The sequence below is a fragment of the Cyanistes caeruleus genome, chromosome 5, assembly GCF_971803275.1.
Source record: "Cyanistes caeruleus chromosome 5, bCyaCae1.hap1.1, whole genome shotgun sequence".
In the NCBI taxonomy this organism is placed as follows: Eukaryota; Metazoa; Chordata; class Aves; order Passeriformes; family Paridae; genus Cyanistes; species Cyanistes caeruleus.
The window spans coordinates 12,534,865-12,554,764 of record NC_141705.1 but is presented as its reverse complement, the minus strand read 5'-3'; the positions used below and the strand labels follow the sequence as shown (position 1 = coordinate 12,554,764).

General features: G+C 46.9%; 2 protein-coding genes across 9 annotated transcripts in view; both read right to left on the bottom strand.

Annotated features, from left to right (window-relative positions):
• CRMP1 (collapsin response mediator protein 1) overlaps positions 1–9,162 on the bottom strand; it is a 49,837-nt gene extending 40,675 nt beyond the window's left edge. Inside the window, exon 1 of one of the 2 annotated variants that reach the window (XM_086889235.1) lies at positions 7,659–9,162. In XM_086889235.1, coding sequence (XP_086745361.1) covers positions 7,659–8,030 — 372 coding nt within the window. In that variant the 5' untranslated portion in view covers positions 8,031–9,162. Of the gene's footprint in view, positions 1–4,912; positions 5,325–7,658 lie in introns of those variants that run through there. The other variant, XM_086889236.1, reaches the window with a different exon arrangement.
• A 4,901-nt stretch (positions 9,163–14,063) lies between these two features.
• The window catches only part of C5H4orf50 (chromosome 5 C4orf50 homolog), a 79,474-nt gene continuing 73,637 nt past the window's right edge, over positions 14,064–19,900 (bottom strand). For all 7 annotated transcript variants that reach the window (XM_086889219.1, XM_086889222.1, XM_086889223.1 and 4 more), the window contains one exon: positions 14,064–16,285. Coding sequence is in view for 2 of the 7 variants with exons in the window: in XM_086889223.1 (XP_086745349.1) it covers positions 16,251–16,285 (35 nt within the window). In the remaining 5 variants the exon portion in view is untranslated. The remainder of the gene's footprint in view (positions 16,286–19,900) is intronic.

Below are 19,900 nucleotides of genomic sequence, written 5' to 3'. Positions count from 1 at the left end.
GAACTTGCTGTGGCAGTTAAAGGAATCACTGCCTCAAACCCTTCCTTCTGTCCCTCTGCCAAAGGTTTCAGTCGCCAAGGAAATGCCTGCAGAAGGACCTACTCTGAATGTAATTTAAGTCACCATATGGAACTGACATACAAAAAAGTGGCCACCTTTTCTCCTATGGAAAAAAGAAAGGAAAAGATATGTCAAAGAATCATGGAAATGCTGGCTGGGAGTCCAAAAACTTATACTGAAGCAGCTAAAGCATCTCCAGAGCTGCCAGGCTGAAGTCCAGTCCACTACACAATGTGAACTCACATACGTTCACTGACAGATGAGTAAACTGAGAGGGGACAAGTCTGTTAAACAGACACACATGGGAACATGTGATTTCGAGGATTAAGCAAATGTTCAAGAGTAAGAAGGCATCCAGAAGTCCCAGGCCTTGGTATTTAAAACAGGACAAAAAGTACTGTCTAAATCAGCCAAAATATTGCACCAAGAGCAGAATAGTAGCATGAGGCAGTGTACCCATGCCCAGCACTCAGCAGGCTTTTCAAACACTTCTGGCAAGTGACAGAGTAATCTGAGTGCAGCTTCAAACAAACACTGTGTTAAACAAAGGTGGGTGGTAAAAAAAACACAGTCAGAGGAGATACAGAATAGACCCAAACCTAGACAAGGACTTTGGTCCACCATTCCAGGTACCCACCATGTCCTGCATCTGTAGGATATGTTGCTCCTGGTGACCAAAATTCATTGGCTGGCAGCTCTCACACTGCTGTTGTATCACACCAGAACACCACACATTACCCCAAACATTTTTGTTCAGACCAAACAGAAAGTTTCCATCCTGAACCACTGTGTCACACAGCAGAAATCCAGATGAATGTGTTTTTTCTCTAAGTATTTTGCCATCTTCAACTGAAGCCTACTTGCTTCTCATCTCTCTTCTTACCAATTCTAAAGGTAACAAGTAAAATTAATCTCTGTGCCCACTCCTCTGAATTTCTTCAGTCTCTTCATTTTTCTGCATCTGCTTTTTTTTATCATGTTGTGCCAGATCTCCTTTCTTATTATGCTCAGTAGTGCAATCCGTCCTCTGTAACACCATATTTTTGTGCTCTCTATCTCCCTGTGCCTTTACAGGCTGTCAGTTCAGGACCAGCAGTGCCTTTCCCCTCTCATATGCCAACCCTTGGACTACACCCAGAAAGATGATTCCCTTTTTTTATCCAAAGGATTTGGGCACCATTTTCCTCCCCCAAATGCCTCCTTGCATTTGGTTTGGTGACTAGCTATTCTGTCTTTGCTCAGTAGAATTGTGTTCACACCTCCTCTTCACTGAGCTCACACAGATTATGTTTTAATGGGTGCAGTTGCTGCTGGAACAAACACATCCTGTCATAGGCATTTAACATGCCACATGCCTTTTTAAAACCATGCTACAATTTTGAGTTCATCTAAGCTCAGGCCTTCCTTGAAAATTGCTGACCACTACCAAAACACAGCAACCAAAATAATTTGTAACAGGTATTTCTGTGTCATCATCTCCATTGATTCCCTGTAATATGTTGCACAAGAGGAGTGTAATACTGATGATTAATGATGTTAAACTGATCATTAAATCATAAAAATACTGATGATTAGTGATGTTAAAAGCAATGGGCTGGGGGTTATGTCCTGGAAAATCTGGTCTGCATGAGAACATCCTGCACAACTGAAGCACAAAAGATTGCCACCCCATGCAGAAAAACACCTCAGCAATGGATGTGGTGGCTGTCCATACTATGAAGGCTGAGAAAAGTGCTCCTGCACTCTTGGCTACCCTTACATTATGCACATCCTGCTCCATCCTCAGCCAGCACTCCTGAACCAGTGGTTTGAGACCCACCTACCAAGAACTTCAACACAGTGCAGAAGACATGACTGAAGTGCTTACACTTACTGGTTCAATGCATTTCTATCATACATCCCCAGACTGGTCTGGTGCTTCAAATACAGAGGTCATTCTCCTCCCTTACACAAAAGGGCCCAGTTTCTCCAGTCTGACTCACAAATGAATGGCACCTTACACTGGCACAGTGCTGGTACTCCACTAACAGCAAGCCTGAATGCTGCATGGGATGCATAACAGGCAGCAGGACAGCCACAAGTGAGATAAAATGCAAGAAACATGAATCTTCACAAGCTGAAATGGAAAGGGAAAAAGAGGCAGATGAAATGAAAAAAACAAACATGTGCAGATCAGTAAATGTGAGCAGGGAGATGCTCAGTGCCAAAGAGGGCTGTGTGCAGCAGTGTCTTTACCACAAATAGTGGGAGAAGGGAAAGCAGGAATAAAGCTGCTTCAGGTGAAAGAGGTGTAGGGGTTTTCAGTCAGGTCCTGCTGTCTGAAGCAGTCAGGAGGCGAGGCATGGTCAGACTATCCCAGACAGGATACCACAGGGCTGTCTTTCCAAGAGTGGTATCTGCATCCACAACAATCAGAGGTGAAACCAGCTGTTGCCTCTTCCTTCACAGCTCCTGGTGCTGCAGACCTGATCCCAGAGGGAAGTTTTGGCTAGGTACTGACTGCTGGCTGCAGTGCCTGTGGCTGGATGCTGTTGCTGGGTGTTCTTGTGTGCTCAGGACAGCTCCTGGCCCCTTGCAAGGAACACAGGCTTAGTACTGGAAAACCCACAGAGAAGTATCAGCACCCAGGACACTGTATGAAATTAGTTTGTTGCTTCTCCAATGAACTCAGGAGCTGGTGTAGCTCCAAAAAGCAGGAGTGTGAGTGGGGGGAAATGTTAAGAACACTAACAAATTTCATTTTTATATTATTTCATCATCACTGTTGTTGCATACTTCAAAAGAGCTATCACATTTCCTTAGAGCCCAGATGAGTTGAAGCTGCAATGTATTTCCTTAGGGCCAGATGAAACATCTAATTTACCACACTGGAATGGGGTGTCAGAAGATACACACATACATACAGATCCTGTGGGTTCTTGCGAGACAAGCAGCATGTACAAGGTCTGACACAAAGTGCCTGATTTTCTTTTGCTGGAGGAGAAGGGCCAGAAGTGTAAAAAAAAAAGTCAAAACCAGTCCAGGCCTGATGCCTGCCAACTTCACTAATGTTAATTTATGCCTTTGATTTGGTCACAAAACTCAACAGTAATGTTAATGAATATTCATTTATAGAAGCTTCAGTACATCCCAGTTTAAAGAGAAAAGGATGAGGTTTGGGCTTTCTTTTTCACAGTAATCCTCTCCCCAGCACAGAGAAGAAATTCTGTGAGAAGTGATGAAATTAAAAGGAACTGTTGATTCTAAGGCAAAGACTCATAATTCTTCCAGTTTCTCATTCTACTCCAAACCGGAGAGCAAAGAACTAGCTATGGGTGGGACCCTGTTACACTCCAGCTTCAAATGAAGATTGAGCCATGCACAAAGCACCTGACACTCACCCAGAGGGTAACCGGGGTCTCCCCAACCCCGACATGCCCTGAGTAACTGTAAGTCACTCATCGCATTGAGGAACAAGGCAAGAGGAGCCATCACCCAAAAGCCACTGCAGAAACCCAGGCTCAGCCTTGGCCAGCAGGCACTGCCGCCTGTTGATTGTGGAAACCTGCATAAATGCAGCACTTTGGTATCATAAAGCTCAGCTTTTAAAAGGAGGTTTTTCTCCTCCTGATCAAATATTTTGACTGAAGAACGCTTTTATTGTACATTTTTACAAGCTTTGTAACACGGGCTCCACTAATGCCGTTAAGCACCGGGTTTGCTCAGGAAGGTGCCACACCCACACGCAGCGCTCCTTCAGCTACCGAAACTTGCTCCGCACCACACCGTGACAGCTTTCCAGGAAAAGCTCCACGAACCCAAGAAATCTTGGAGCTCACCCCCCTTCCCAGCTCATCTCTGCCCCAGGTGCCCCAGCAGCAGTGACCCCATCATCCGCTGATCCAGTCCCCCAAGAGGAAAGCAAGAACCTGGAGACCAACCCCGGTACTGGGGAAAAGCTCTGCCGTGTGAGCAAGCTCCGGGTGCGATTTCCCCCATCACACCCCTATCCGCCAGCCCTGCCTGTTCTTTATCCCAGCCCCTGTACCCCCAGATCGTGTGCATTAAGGGAAAGCATATACTGTATCAAAGGACCCAGGTCTTTTCTTTCTGGCTTGTGTGGAAAGCACACCCTATTGTAGCTCTTCTCGGGTACAAAAGCATCTAGCGGGAGACGGGCACCGATAGGAAGAGAATGGTTATGATTAACTCTTCGACTTCTGATTTCCACCACGCCTGATGTATTAATAGCGCGCAGAGGTGTTGGTGCCGGCATCATGGCGCTCTTTGATTTTCCACGTTTCCCCCCACGCCCACGCTCGCCCACCTCCCATTTCTCCGCACCCTGTGTCTCCCCCCGGCCCACCGCCCGTGTCCCGCCGAGGCTGCGCTGCCCCTGCCCGCTGCGGGGGGCGGTGGCAGGGGCACGTTGTGCTGCGGTGGTCCCCTCCCTCTTTTGTTCTGCCGAGCCCGGCGGCCGAGCCTCCCCGGGTCCGGCTCCTCGGGAGGGCGGTACCCCCGGCCCCGGCGGCGCCGGGACGAGCCCCCCGCCGGCCCTCCCTCCCTGCCTTCCCCGCAGCGGGCTGGAGCGAGCACACAGCGCTGAGCCCCGGCCGGGTGGCGGGCGAGCAAGGGGAGACAGAATACAATAAAAATAAAAATATAACAATGAAATTTTAAAATTAAATCAAATGAAATCAGTCCTCGCCCAACGCTCCAGCGGGGGAAGGAGGACGGGCGGCGGCGCCCGCAGCCCGCCGCTCCGGGGAGCCCCGGCCCCGCAGCCCGGGGGCTGCCCGCGGCCCCGGGCACTGCGCTCCCGCCGCACGCCCTTCCCCGCCCCGCGAACAAAGGAGCGCCCGGGGCCGCTTACCGTGATGTGGGGGATGCTCTTCTTGCCCTGGTAAGACATGTCGGCTCTCCCTAGCGCCGGGAGCACGCAACGAACCCGAGGAGCGAGCCGAGCCCGGCGGAACAACACCGGCGGTGCTGAGACGAATAATAATGCGAAGCCCGGTCGGGTGATGGGGCGGGGCGGGGGCGACCCGGCAGAGCGGTGGAATGGGGGCGAAGTTCCGACGCCCAGAGGAAGGGGAGCCCGGCGAACCCGGCACCTTTTTTTTTTTTTTTTTCCGGCTGCAATCAAACAGGGACGCGGCTCCCGGGGGGGTCGGCGAGCGCTGCCTGTGCCGGCGGCAGCAGCGCCCTCCCGGCTGCAGGTCGGAGCAGGATTCGCTCAGCGCAACCCAGGAAGCGTTTCCTTCCCTCCTGTCCCCCACCCCTCCGCCTGGCCCCCCTTCACATCCCATCAATCCAGCCGGAGCCTCCCTCCCTCCCGCACCAGCGCTGGGAAACGCCGCCCCGCCGGCTCCGCCGCCGCCCCGCTCGCACGCTGAGGTCACCGGCAGGACCCCACGCGTGGGCTGCCGCAGGGTGGGGACGGGGGATATAACCCCCGGCCGTGGGTTCTGCTGTGCTGCACATGGCCATGGCACTGTGGCACCATCCCCATGGCATGAAGCCTGATGGCAGTGCTCTGCGCTGTCCGCATGGCTCTGTCCCCACAGCACTGACGCTGATGGCACTGCCCTGCGCTGTCCCCATACCACTGATCCTGACGGCTTTCCCTTGCACTGCCCCTGATGGCCCTGCCTGCTCTGTCCCTGATGACACCGACCTGCCCTGTTCCTCACCAACATCTCTGACCCAAACAGCACTGTCATGCTCTGCCATCCTTGTCACTGCCCCATTGTCACACACCTGCTCTGTTCTGTGCCCGTGGAGGTCATGAGGGATGACATAACCGGGCCAGGCCAGGTAGCTGCTATATCAGCTGCTGGAGAGGTAAAGTGGATAGTTGAAACCCGTCTCTGTCTCACAGAATACCTCCCTCTAACCATGGTGCTTGAGGGCAAAAGGCATAGCAAAGCTGTGCCCAAGTTAATCTCCCCAAGGACACACATTCTGGGGCTCTTAGCAAACCCAGCCCTGTGATACATACATAGATACAAGACATTAAGCACCCAGGCCACATCCCTGACACATCTTCCCAGAAATCATTGTTGGAAGCTTGTAAAAAACTCTGGATGCTACTGCACAGGGGTCACATCTATCTGCTGCTTAGAGTGCACCTTCCTAAGCCAGTGGCCAAATCTTTCCTGCTTTACCTCAACCTCATCCTCACCTCACTTTGGCCAACTTTGCAAACACAGTGGGATCCAGAGAAATAGTGTGCAGTGTGTACAGTGAGTCCCAGGCTGAACTAGGAGGCAGGGAAAATGGGGAAGGCAGCACCAGAGATTCAGGTGAGGAGTTCAGGAGCTGGAAAAGAGAAGACTGCACTGCAGCGGGCAGCCTCTGAATGCAGACCCAGGGTCTCTGCAGAGAAGGCAGCATCATCCCAGGCACAGTGTCCCAACAAGCCCTGCCTGCTTGCTCCATTGTCCCAGCACAGCAGACACCCCCTGCGCTGCACAGGAGGCCAGGTGGCACCTGCACACAACCCCCAGGCCAGAGCAAACCAGCACCCCATTCATGCTCAAATTGAAGAGGGGTGAAGAGCGTGGAAACTCCCAGTTCAGCCTAGGGATACAGCAGAGTGCAGACAAGCCACAGAGACTCCAGGCTGGGTATTCAGGAAGAGGGTGTATCCATGCAGAGACATCACTGCAAGGCCGCATTTTTTCTAAGGGGAAATCAATGACAGCCCGGGATCCCACGACAACCAGCCCCCCGGGTCTGCCTGCAGCCTGCATGCCACCGGCAGGGCTAAGATGGAGATACACAGCCATCAGGGGCCGGCCAGCCCACCGGCTCACTTCTTCCTTGAGCCCGCATCAGAGTCCAGGCTGCAGATCCAGGGAAGGGGAACCCGGGGCAGAGGTTTCGGCCCATCCTCCCCGCCTTCCGCGCTCCCTGCCGGGGAGACAATGCCGGGGGGAGCAGGGTCTGAGTCAGGGCGGGGGGTCGGGGCAGATCCTGGGGCTGTGCCTGGGACAGGCTCCGCGGAGTTTCCCCGGAGAGCTCGGCAGTGCAGCGGGCCCGGCTTTGTTCCGGGGAGCGGCCGGGAGGCGCTGAGGGACCCGAGCTGCCCTCCAGCCCCCCGGCACGGGCAGGAAAGGAAACGGAGAAAACTCATCGCCATCACTTACAAAGAAAGACGATTTCTGGGGTCGCCCCCTCCCGCCCCCGCTAAGCTCTGCCAAGTGAGGTAGTTTAGGGGCCAGCCGGGCTCTTCCCACAGCATCAGCGTGACCGGGAGGAGGGGGCCGCGCTTCCCCGACCTGCCGTGCCGAAACTCCCCGCGAAGGCGGCCCCCAGCCCCCTGCACGGGCGAGCGGGGCTCTGCGGCACGGCACGGTACGGCCCGGCCCGGCACGGCACGCTCGGCTCGGTACAGCAATCTCGGCACGGCACGCTCGGCTCGGTACAGCAGTCTCGGCACGGCACAGCAATCTCGGCACGGCACGCTCGGCTCGGCTCGGCTCGGCTCTGCTCGGCTCGGCTCGGCTCGGCTCGGCTCGGCTCGGCTCGGCTCGGCTCGGTACAGCAGTCTCGGCACGGCTCGCCCAGCGAGCGGGGGCGGCGGCTCCCTCCCCCCCTGCCCGGGCCCCGCTCACCTGTCCATTGTCCTGGCCCTGCAGCAGCTCCTTCCCCATGGGGTATTTGATCTCCACGCCCGGGGTCTTGTCCTCCCGGTCTCCCGGGGAGCTGATGACGGAGCCGGAGATCTCGCTGATGTCGCTGGCTGTCTCGCTGTAGTTGTCCCCTCCGTCCAGCATGTCGTGCCGGCTGCCGCTCCGCGGAGTCCGGGACCCCTTCTTCCCCACGCTGTAGGCGTCGAAGTCGATGGTTTTGTTCTCATAGGCCCCCTCCACGGAGGCGAACATTCCCCCGTATTTCTGTCGCGGTGTCTGGGCTGTCGTGCCCGGCCTAGCTAGATACACAGGCAGGTCATCTTCTTTATTCCAGTTCCTCTTTCTCTCGGCCATTCTCGCTGTCCGAATCTCTCTCTATCTCTCTCCCTGCCTCCCACTTCTCTCCACCTTCCACTACCGGGATAGGCTGTTAGTGACCATAAAAATGAGCGGATGCATGCAGCAGTGGCGGTGCTGGGTTGGCTGGTGGGATCTTTCCGTTAGGGAACCGCAAACGTTAACCTCCCTCCCCCCACTCACCCCGACGGTTAAAAAAAAAAAAAAAAAAAAGAGAGAAAAAGGGAAAAAAAGAAAAATAAGAGAGAAAGAAAGAAAGAGAGAGAAATAAATCCAAGCGGGATTTAAAAATAGCTGTGTTAGTAAAGAGCACGTGAAAATAAAGTACAAAGAGCGGAGCGGAGAGGGTGGCAGAGGCAGGTGATTGGAAAGCCCCTGACGAATGGGAAGAGCAGCAGCGATTCCCCGAGCAGGGACCGCAGTGCACAGCTCCCCCGGTATAGAATGATCCGGGGGGCGGGAGGCAGGGGGAGGAGGCAGAGGGAGCCCGCCGCATGCACACACGGCCGGTGCCAGCGGGGTCCTGCCCTGCGGGCGGGCGGGCGCCGGTCACCCGCTGCTGCGTGGCTTCGGGGCTGCAATAAAAGGGAGGCGAAAAGGAAAAGAGAAAAAAAAGAGAAAAGCTCCGAACCTCCCCAGCCCCCCCGGGCGAGCCGGAGGGAGTTTCTCCCACTTTGCTCACTCACATTGCCCCCGCCCCCCTCCGCGGGAGAGGCTGCGGCGGTGCCCGGGCGGGGCGGGGGACGCGGCCGCGGCAGCCCCCGGTACGGGCGGGGGACGGGCCAGCGTCTCTCGGGGTCGGCCTGCGCCGCAGGGGGAGCGGCGGGGAGAAGAGCGAGGGGTGACCGGAGTGTGGGAGGAAGCAGAAGCAGCCCCAGCCGGGGCAGGGGGGCCGCGCTGCTCCTGCCGCAGCAGCAGGTGCCCGCGGGGGTGGTGGCGGCTCTGCTCCGCCCCGCCGCCCCGGCTGCCGCTTCCCCGCTGCGGCGGCGGGGACAGGGCGCGACTCCTTCGCACGCCGCGGGGGCAGGGGGCCACAGGCCGGGGCTACAGGCGGGGGCTACAGGCAGCGGGCGCCGGCCCTGACACGGAAGTGATCGCGCCGAGCGCTGCCTGAGCCGCCGGACCCGTCACCGGGCATGGGGCGCCGGCTCCGCGGGCCTGGGTGCGCGGCTCAGGCCCCTGAGCGGCCGCCGAGCCGGGCCGCCCAGCCCCGCGGAAGGCGGGGGCCGGGGTGTCCCCGCTGATCCCCTCGGAGCGGCCGGAGCGCGGCCCGCCCCCCGGAGCTGTCCCTTCAGCACCCCGGGAGGCTCCCGGGCCGGCACGGTGCCTGCCTGACTCGGCATCGGCAGAAAGGCAAATCAGGGAGGGCTTCGTTTCACTGTGAGGGATCAAAGTTTCCAAAACCAAGGGCAGAAGGAGTAGAGAGTGTGCTCCCCTCAGCTCTCTGCACAGGCCGCTTCAGAAGGTCCATTTTGCAGCCCTGCCTTACAATCATCCTGAGATTTGGTGCCCGAGATCATCCACCAAATTCACAAGTCCTTGGACACTCCTCTCCTGCACAGACAGCCAATCTCTGGCAATTGTCACAGGCTTTGACTACCCTGTAGTTATATAAGGGACATTTTCTGTTGCTCTGAAATAGTACATTTAAACAAACTGGTCTGAGATTGATTATGTGACTAAGCAAATTTGAAGCAGTGGATCAATCACAAAGGCCTGTTTACTGCTCAATGTGCTGTTTGAATACAAGCCAAATCAAACTGCACTGTTGTCTTTGGTGCTGGTGGTCCCAGTAAGAGAAAAATTGCAAGTTTTTTAAACTGGAAATCAGGAAAAGTGGGAGGTTAAAGAGAGAGGTCCCTGGGATTTAATCAGAAATTAGTCCAGATAAACATCTTTCTCATTAACAACTACCCCTGGACGCAAACCATGTGAAAAAGCAGTGATGTGACATACCCAAGCAATGCCAAAATACATCCAAGGAAAACATCTTTCTTTTCTGCATTTATAATCCAGTGGGGCCTGCTGTCTTAAATGCTGTGTGTGCATTCAACACTAGGGGTGTTGTTCACATGAGGGGAATTAGTAAGATAGCAAAACTTTCGTTTCTTTTTGGTTATCAGCATACTGATTTTAGTCAACTGACATTTCTGAGCATATACTGCCCAGGATTTTGCAGTTCAGGATTCCATTCTCTTAATAAACTGTATTTCCACATTAACACTTCAATATCATATGGGGGTTTCACTGGTGTGAGTGAAGAAAAGTCAGTACAGGTTGTAGGACATTGCTTTGTTGCTTCCTTAAAGTCTTCTCTTATATGGGCAAATATTGATTTTTTTGTTCCTGATGTGGTAACATTGAGATTTATTGGTCATGTTGAGGAAAAAAAAAGGTCATTTTTTTCCTCCACATGACATCAAAACCTGTCAGTTAGTGAAATATGCAGGTGGTACATGGAGTGTGATGTTTGACCTGTCTTTACAATTATTGGAAAAATATTCATTTTATGAGTTATTTCTTTGAAATCAAGAAATTAATTTTAATTTCCAGAATAAAAACTTCTGAAGGTCCCATAGTAGGTCCAGTATGTTGCATAGTGCACACATCTGCTAAATGAAGAGCATCTTTTATTTATCATCCATAAAGCTAAGAAAGATGGACTCTGTTTACACTTGGGATCTAGTTAGGTTGCACTGTTCAGGTTTCCAGAGCACTCAGGGTTTTTTAAATAAAAAACAGAATAATGCTGTTTTTTAAGCATTAAGCCAGGAGATTTCATATTAATTCTGATACATAAAGAGATCACAAGACTCAGAGAACATGTCAGATCAATGCTTTAGAAGACAGCATTAAACGTTCTAGTTAGAAATAAGCATAAAATAATATCAGAGTCTGGTTTTGCTTTTAAATGTTTTGGAGTATCTTTCATATCCTATCCCTTAGTTTATTAAAAACTGTTCTCAGTCACCAGATAGATACTGTTCCTTTGTTCAGTAAGAGACAAAATTGCAGTTTTAGGTGCTACAGAAGCAGACCCAATTGCATCCTGATATGCTGGCATCCTGTGAGTTTGCTTAAAAACAAGCATGCAACTTTGGAGAAATACATTACTTTGGTATATTCATTTTCAGACAGTGCATCTCATCCTGTTTTGACATTGCTTGATTAAAACTGAATTGAACTTGACTAAAAGTGCACCCACTTCCTATAGGACCTTTATTCCACATAGACTATTTGAGTGATAGCAGAAAACCTAGGGACATACTTGCTTCACACAACAAAACCTACAACATTGTCTTGCGGGACAAAAGCCCAACAAGAAGGTGTCACATACCTGTTTGGCTTCAGTTGTGGCTGAGCTCTTCTTCCAACAGTGTGAACATCATGAGCTAGAACAGGACTTCCCTGGTGCAGGGCCTTAGAGAATGTGCAATGTACATTTTGCACATATTTTTTGCTATTGTGCATTTTACAACAGAATCACCAGACCAAAAAAGTCCAAAGGGAATGCATGTGAGAGACATGAGTTCTCCTTCTTCCAGAGGAGTGACTGGAGTTGCCAACTCACTGAGTCAGTCTCCCTCTGTGCTCTGTGCGACTGCTGTATCCCTGCCAGCAGTGTCCTCCTCCCCCCACAAAACCCCATCCCATGGATTGGTGATTTGTATTCCTGACATATAGGAACTGTCAGGAATCCAAAACATAGCTATGAGCCAGGGATGGCTCAGGTTACCCACTTCATGAGCAGTGATACAGCCCATAGTATTCTGCCAACTCATATTAATTCCACTAACTCAGCAGAAGCTGAATGGAAGCTCCTTCACCAAGAGGAGCAAGAGCTCGGGTGTAACAATTTCTTTACCCTGTTAAAAGATCAGGTTCCTCAAAACTGAGACTTCCTGAGTTGCTATCCATGGATACAGCTGTATATAAAACTGTATTTCAGAAGCTCTGTCACCATTTTAAAGTTAAAATAAGAAAATTATAATGTTTTTAATTTAAAATATGCATACATTTAATATACAAAATTATACAAATTATACATGTAATTAACATAGAAAAATACATCTTGTTAACAAGATAAAATGTCAACGTATCTTACATAATCTGTGAGAGTTACAAATCTGTGATCATCAAGTAGACTTTGTGACTTCATTACAATTCTGTATCCTTCTAGTTACACTGAATATTAATACATATGTACATTTGATAACAATGGAAAATATCTCAGAGTGGAAATCTTTGCTGAAGGTTTTAATGTAACAGTTAAAATATGAGTGGCCTCTTTTAAACTATTGATGCTTCTCACACAGCCAAAACTAATGTGACACCCAGTGACAGGGTGGTCATGGATCAGAGTTTAAACTTTTTGCATTTATTTACAAACACCCCTCCCTCCCCATTCTGCTACACCTGCTTAGTAAGTATCACACCATAAATCCCAGACTTTTTGTGCATTCTTTGGTACCTCTTCAAATGGATCCAAATCTGTGGCCCTAGCAACTGCTCTTCATGACTTCTGGTTACCACTCCACTGTTGGCTGTGTAAAAATGTTAAACAGCTTTACAGCACTAGAGCTCAAAAGGCAGAATCTCCGTACGTTATTCATCCCAGATTACTCATAAATACCTCAGGAGGTGGAGAAATATTTTTGTTTCAGTCAACAAATGTGTGCAGTAAGTCTTCACTCCTTATTTAATTTACATGGTTTCCTTTTCCAATTCCAAACAAAAGACAGAAGCAAAATTTATAAATAAGCTATAAAAATCTGTTCCATGCTGGGCGGCCTTGTCTTACATACTGTGAGCCACGTAATGATTTTCTTTTAACTATTTACAAATTATTTAAAACTTGCTTGTCATCACAGGGAGCAAAACAGAAGACCACCACCAGTATGATTTTCAGGCCTTTTTTTTTTTCTTCCTTTTTTTTTCTTTTTAATTTAACTCTTTATCAACAAATTGTTCTTAATTCCTAGAAGATAAAATTCACTCATGAGTTAAAAGCTTATTCAGCTTTTCCTAAGAGCTGCTTAGGACCATCAGTGAGTGATACATGAATTGCCTCATGCAGGCTTTTTTGGCACTGGAGTGGTTTTCATCTGTTAGTTACATTTTCCCTCTCTTTGAAAAAGAGCACAGTTCAGAGAGTAGAGAAATGTAGTTGTGTGGCATCGGTTAGTGCACACTGCGCAGTGACCTCTCACATTGGAATTTACATTTGCATATTCATATTCCCAAAGCAAGATTCTATGTTACACAGAGAAACAATAGTGAACAGAGATTTATACCACAGATCCCAGAAACTCCAAATCAAGTCAGGTCTCCAAAATGAGTTATCTCTCTTTTCCTCTCCTACAACACTAAAGAGAACATGATGCCCACATATCTACCACGTGTGAGAATTTCTTAAGCCAAGTAGAAGCAAGCATGAAATCTTGGTCCCAAGAAAGCCTGTGGAAATTTGCCAGTCACTTCAATGATACAAGCATTTAATCCAGTATATTTAAATTTTCTTCTTTTTTTTTTTTTTTTTTTCCTGCCTTTAACTGCAACTTGCAACTTTCCTAGTGTGAATGGGTCCCAATGATAGAATTTGTTAGATATATTTTTAGATGATATCCTATACAAGAAATAGTATACTCTCTTTCCTAACATTTCTACAGTGGCAAAAATTCCCGTCCATAATCCCATGGCTACTGATTTCTAATGCAAATATATTTAGAGCCAAAGGCACAATATATTTTAAAGGAATTCTATAAGCAGGAAAGAGGTTTGAACAACTTTCTGTAATCCTAGGGCCTGTTACCCCTCTGCCTCCTTAAGGCACTAAAGGATTTCCAAAGGATTAGTGGCAAAACCCAGCATGCACATATCCCTCCCTCCACCCCATAACCACAGTAAATTCAAATATTAAAAACCTTCATCTGCAAGTGAGAAATACAGGTAGATTTATGAAACACAAAAATCAGAGTTTCCACTTTTCAAAAGGCCACAAGGACAAAACATCAGCCATGCTTTAGCAGGTGGTTTATCCTGGGAACTCTGCTGTGTACGTGACACATTTCCCAGCAACTGCATTATTCTGAACATAACATGATTATCACGCCAGAGTCAATCATTGTACTTGCAGCATTTGCCAACCATAGTGGTGTGAAGAACAGAATTTGGGATTTAAAGGTCGCCTAAGGAGCAACCTGTAAGATGTACTTTCAATATCCTCCAATGCTCTATACAGTAAAATATACATAAATAGGTGAACTGCCAAAGAAACCATATTTTCCATGTAACACTGTCCATCTTGTCTATTTAGGGTGACAGAAGGAGATTGCATTTACTTACAGAACTTAGCAGCATCTTAATTTTGACTAAAGAATTTGGCCAGAACAACATTGTGCATATAAAGCAATCAGAACAAAGCACCGAATTTTTCATTCTCTGAAGGTTTACCATGAAATTACAACACATGTAAAGCATGTCCTGGCAACTCCACCATAGATAGCACATTAAACAAGTTAACTTCTGCTTAGTGAAATAAACTCAGTCTCTTTAACAAGTAGACAACATTTTCTACCATAAGGCAACAAGAAAATAATATCTAGGCTCCCTGTCTTAGCTAGCAATCTCACATTAGAAGTTTACTGCTTTCTTCCAGTGATTTCAGGTAAATTTGGGGTTTTAATTCCAAATTCTCAGCCACATGAAACACATCCACTTGTCTATTAATGTAATTTACAAGCAGACTTTTCCAATATTGGTTGGCCAATTTTTGTATGAGGAGGTAGTAGAATTTCAAGGAGATTGATGTGGTACAAACCACAAAGAATGAAGAGTGCTTTACATTCCTTACACTAATTGTTCTAAAATGAAACCAAAAGACAGAAAGCTTAAGATGTTACAAAATGGACATCTTCATTATCAACATTTATAATTTATGGTGGGGGATTTTGCATAAATACTAGGAAAGAGGCCTGATATTTTAGTTCAACATTTAATTCAGAAGAAAGAAGTAGGGTTTAATTGCCTGAGTGTTGTAGAAATTATGTATGTTTTCATGTGGATAGTATGCAAATGGATAGAAACCTACACATATGTCATTGCTTTATTTTAGGAACTTGTAGTTAAGCTTCACATGTTACCATGACAACGTGTCATCCTGTTACTAATCGTAATAGAAATGCACATTACATTAATCTGATTTGGGATTCCATGGTTTATTCTTCTTCTGCTTCCTTTTAAAGGATATCTGTAATTAATGGGCAACTACGCATTTTAAAGACAACATATCCTAGGGGTTAGCTCAATGTTAGAAAAAAGGGAAATGCAAGTCATAAAACAGTTTTCAAAACCGAAAGTCCATCACAAGGTAAGAGTTTGGAAGCAGCTGCTTCCATTCAGGTCATCACAAGTTTTGCTACTGGCTCAACAGTGCTCTGTGTCTTTAGGTACAGAATGGAGGGAGGCACCCACAGGACTCCTTAGGTACAGGTCTGGTGCCTGCATTCACACCTCCCTGCCTTCCCAAATGGTACTCAGAGGTGAGCAGCAGGGGTTGTGGTGTGTAATCTCTACTGTGCAGCATGGCTGCAAAATGTGTTTGTGTCATGTGTGCTGCTACCAACCAGAGTGCACAAATGTGTCTGTTTCAGGAGAAACCTGTGTGCCTGCAAGTGTTTTATCTGAAAGTTAAATTCAGTGTGGCCCATTCATGTGGTTGAAAAACTCAGAGTATTAGGACAGAGCACTTTGATGTTCCAAGTGCCTCTCAGCACACATGAAGATCATTCCCAATTCCAACTTACCCTTGTAAAAATGCCATTCTATCTCATTTGCTAAACAGTTTGTACCCTCAAGTATCACATCCTCAGATATACTAAACATCCCAACTCAGATCAAAGGCTCTTTCAGGAATGCTCAAAGCCACGCAAGGCTGAAGATATCACATATCCACATAAGCAGACCCATGAAGATGGAGATTGTGCTTAACTTGGTAATTGCTTTAAAATGTAAATGCTGAGATCCCAAGAAAACAAAATGAAAACCAAAACTCAGTCTCAAACCACACATTGGGTTGGCATGCATGGCCAGCTTCCACTACAGCAGGTGGCTAAAATGGTGCAGATGGCAACTTAGGGCAACTTCTCACTTTTTCCCATAACGGAGCAGCTGCAGTCACCTTCAGGCCAAACCACATTTCATCCATCCTTCAGAGCTCTACTGCTTCTTCTGTGTGACTGATACATTCTTCCCTGGACAAGAGGAAGGAGGACAAAAAAAAGGAAGGAAAAAAAAGACAAAAGCATAAGGTAAGTATCTGGATTTTCACAATTTAAGGAATTGTGTGTTATTCATCCAAGGTCAAAATAAAGCATTTGGGAAGCAGTGTGCCCAGGTGTTTCCATACAAACACAGCATAGTGACAGCACATTGTAGAAACTGAACTGTGCAAAACATGTTGAGACACTCTCCCATGATTTACTGCTTTAGGTGAAAAGCACATTCCATGCTTTTCCCTTTTGCTAGTCCTTCTTGTACACAAAACAAACTTCCATTCATCAATATGATGATTCATTCCCTGCCATCTTCCCAATACCATTCCATAACCCACTTGGCAGTGATCTATAGAAGGTTCATGGATAAGGTTCAATTCATGGGATGACAGGCATCACAAATCCAACTTTCCAAGTGCTATTTCTATGAGTCTTCTCAGAAAAATACTCACCATTTGTGTCCTTCCTCAGATAATAAATTTCAAAGCCTGCAAAACATTTTATCAGGCTTTACAATTTGCAGTGGGGCTGTCATTATTACTGTTAAACTTCACCAGTGATGCACTGCCTGCATACTTAACTCTGGATAAAACTAGATATCTATTGGAGAAGCACATATCTTAGTACAATAGGAGTACAGGAAATGTACAAGGAAATTATAATAACATAGAGAATTTTGTTTAAAATATTATATTGCAATTAATATTATAATAAATGGCTGGTGACAGTAATTAACTGTCATTACTAAAATGCATCCCAGTCACCAATACACCCCTCAAAAGAGAAAAATTAAAAACTAGGAAAGATGAGAGCCTTTATGGCTTATACGTTGGGATGGAAAGATTTTTTCCAAGCATGAAGAAAATAACTGAAAAAAAATCCTGCAGAGTGAGGAAAAGTAATAAAGGGAAGGTCATTATTTTTGGAGAAGCAGCTAGATGGATTATTGTAGGACACAAAACCAATGGGATATGCAAGAGTCAGTCACTGATACAGAAGAGTGTCAGCTGGGCAGGAGGACATCAAGGATTCCTGGTGATGAGAGCATTTAAAGCCCTTGCATACTCCCTAATTCAGCTCTCCATCTTGGATCAGAAACTGGTAAATGTTCAGACTAGGTTTTCATTCAAAACAACACCAGAAGCTTTCTGCAACCTTCTTATGACATTATAAATTAATTCTGCTTCTTCTGTAGGTGTATCCAAACAAAATTGGTTTTGGAATTCCTTCTCTTTGCACCATCTAGTAAGGTCCAGGCTGTACTGCAAACTAAGAAAATCCACTGCAGTTCATTCTTATCTCCAGGCAAAGAGAACACTACTAGAGTCTCCATAGATAATCTTCATTTTGATTATGTCTTTGTAGCCTACATGCAATCAAAACAAAACCCAACAGAACACACTTTCAGCCTTTGCTAGCCACACCTTCCAAGGATTTTTCAGGACATCAGGTACTTTTTCATTTCTAATTGATATTGCAAAAAGAAGTATGACTTAGTACCAGCAGAGCTGGCCTTGTATTTTGGGATGGTCTGAAATACATCCCTGTCTTTCCTCTTCTAATAATAGATGAAGTCTCTTTTCTGTGATCCTATTGCTGTGCATAGGCTCTGCGGAGGATCAGGAGGGTGAGTCTCTAGGTCCTCCTAAAATTTACCTTAATTTTAGAAGACAGAGATGTTGCCAGTTTTGTTCCTCAATTGGTTGCAGAGGAGATACCCACTGCTACCAGTTGTCAGTTTATTGACTTATTCAAAAGGAAGAATGTCCCTAAAATATCAGGGATAGTTGTCATGGAAAACTATGCTTAAAAAAACTATCACTGAAAACTGGTGTGGTCAGAATAATGGAAATCTGATTCAAACTTCATTAATTCAATTAACTTACATTTTTTTGAACTTTAGTGATCACATCTTTTGTTATCCATCAATTTGAATTTAAGCTAAGTTCTCTAATTTTCCAAAATTGGGGCTAAAGAATATTTGTCAAACATGCACTGCTAGACTAAGAGCATTTACAAATGTAAAAGTCATTATTTGCATAATATTTCCTTCAATTTCTATTTTATTTTTCTTGTGACAATAGCTGCCAATTATTGTCTCATTTTGTCAGACTCTTCACTTTCTCTTTCACATTCTTTTCATCCTCTTTGTCTGCCCTTGCTCCTTCTCATGTGAATTATTCACCCCCTCCTTTCATTGTCCACCTGAAGCCTTTATGAAACCTTGTGCTCTTTGCAGTTTTATTTCCCTGACAAATTTATCCTCCACCCTTCTCTTATTCTTTTTCTTCATACCATCTACCTAACTAAGAAGTGTGGAACATAAACCACTACTGAATTGTTTTGTAATTACTCTGGTCAGGGAAGAATTCTCTCTTGTGAAATGCTTGTGGAAAATAAGAAACATCTTCATGATGATACTTTACCAAAGGAAAGTATCAACCCAAGCATTTCCAGGGCTAAAGCACAAAGGTGGTGTTTCCAGCCGTGTATCACAGTGATTAAAAACCAGCTGAGTCTTTATCAATACTGTACCTAAGAGTTTCAGCATAGGTATTTCTGATGCTCAGAAATTTGCTGGCCTCCCATTCTTTGGTAGGACTAAAGCACATGCCTGAGCAATGATGTGGAGGTTGGACTTGTGCTCCTCCACATCACAAGCAAAATCAATTTCAATCACCAACACAAAAAACTGCTAAGGTAGAAGGTCATTAAACAAAACTGATTTCTCTGTGACATTGGAACCTCAAAGGAAACCTTGAAACATAAATGTGATGACTGTGCACTGCTCTCTAAGCCAGGACCAAGTAATGTCCAGCATAACAAAGACCAGTGATCCATATTCATGCACTCACTTGATGTTCTCTAATCTTTTACCACCTCTGAGAGCCACCAGCATTTATTTGTTCTAGCTGCTCCCAGTCCATCACATCTGTACTTATTCATCGTATACTAAGTACCAGGAAATTGTAAGACCACGGGAAAGAACCTCAGAAGGTCATTTAGATCAACCTACTCAGAGGAGAGTCAGTTCCAAAGTCAGAGCAGTTTGCTCAGGGTTTACCTAATTGAATCTTGAAAAACTCCTGGGATGGAGAATGCACAGCCTTCCTGTCCCACTGCTGGGGTGTCTTCATGAGGGAAATGCTTTTCCTATATCCAATCTGAACTTCTCTTGTTTCATCTGATACCCACTGTGTCTCACCCTCTCCCAGTGCATCACTGTGAAAGGCCTGTCTCTGCTCTGCTCTGTGGTTCTGTTTCTCCCAGAAAAAACTCTTCTGAGTTGCTTCCTCACAGTTTCAGGAAGGCTGGTATGAGGTGCCCCCACAGCCAGCTCTTCCCCAGGATGAACCAGCCTAGGCCCCTTGGCCTCTTTTCACAGGACAAGTGGTCTACTCCCTCAAGTATCTAAACTACCATTTTTAAGGAAGCTCAGAGAACTCATATTGGTGGGAAAAAACTGGTGGTGACCACCTCCTAAAGACAGCTTTCCTGCTGGACTCTCCACTCCAATCAGCTCCCTGGAGAGCAGAGCTCTGTGCCCACTGCCAGGGTCCATGGTCTCCATCCCCTGCAGAGCACAATGTGGAT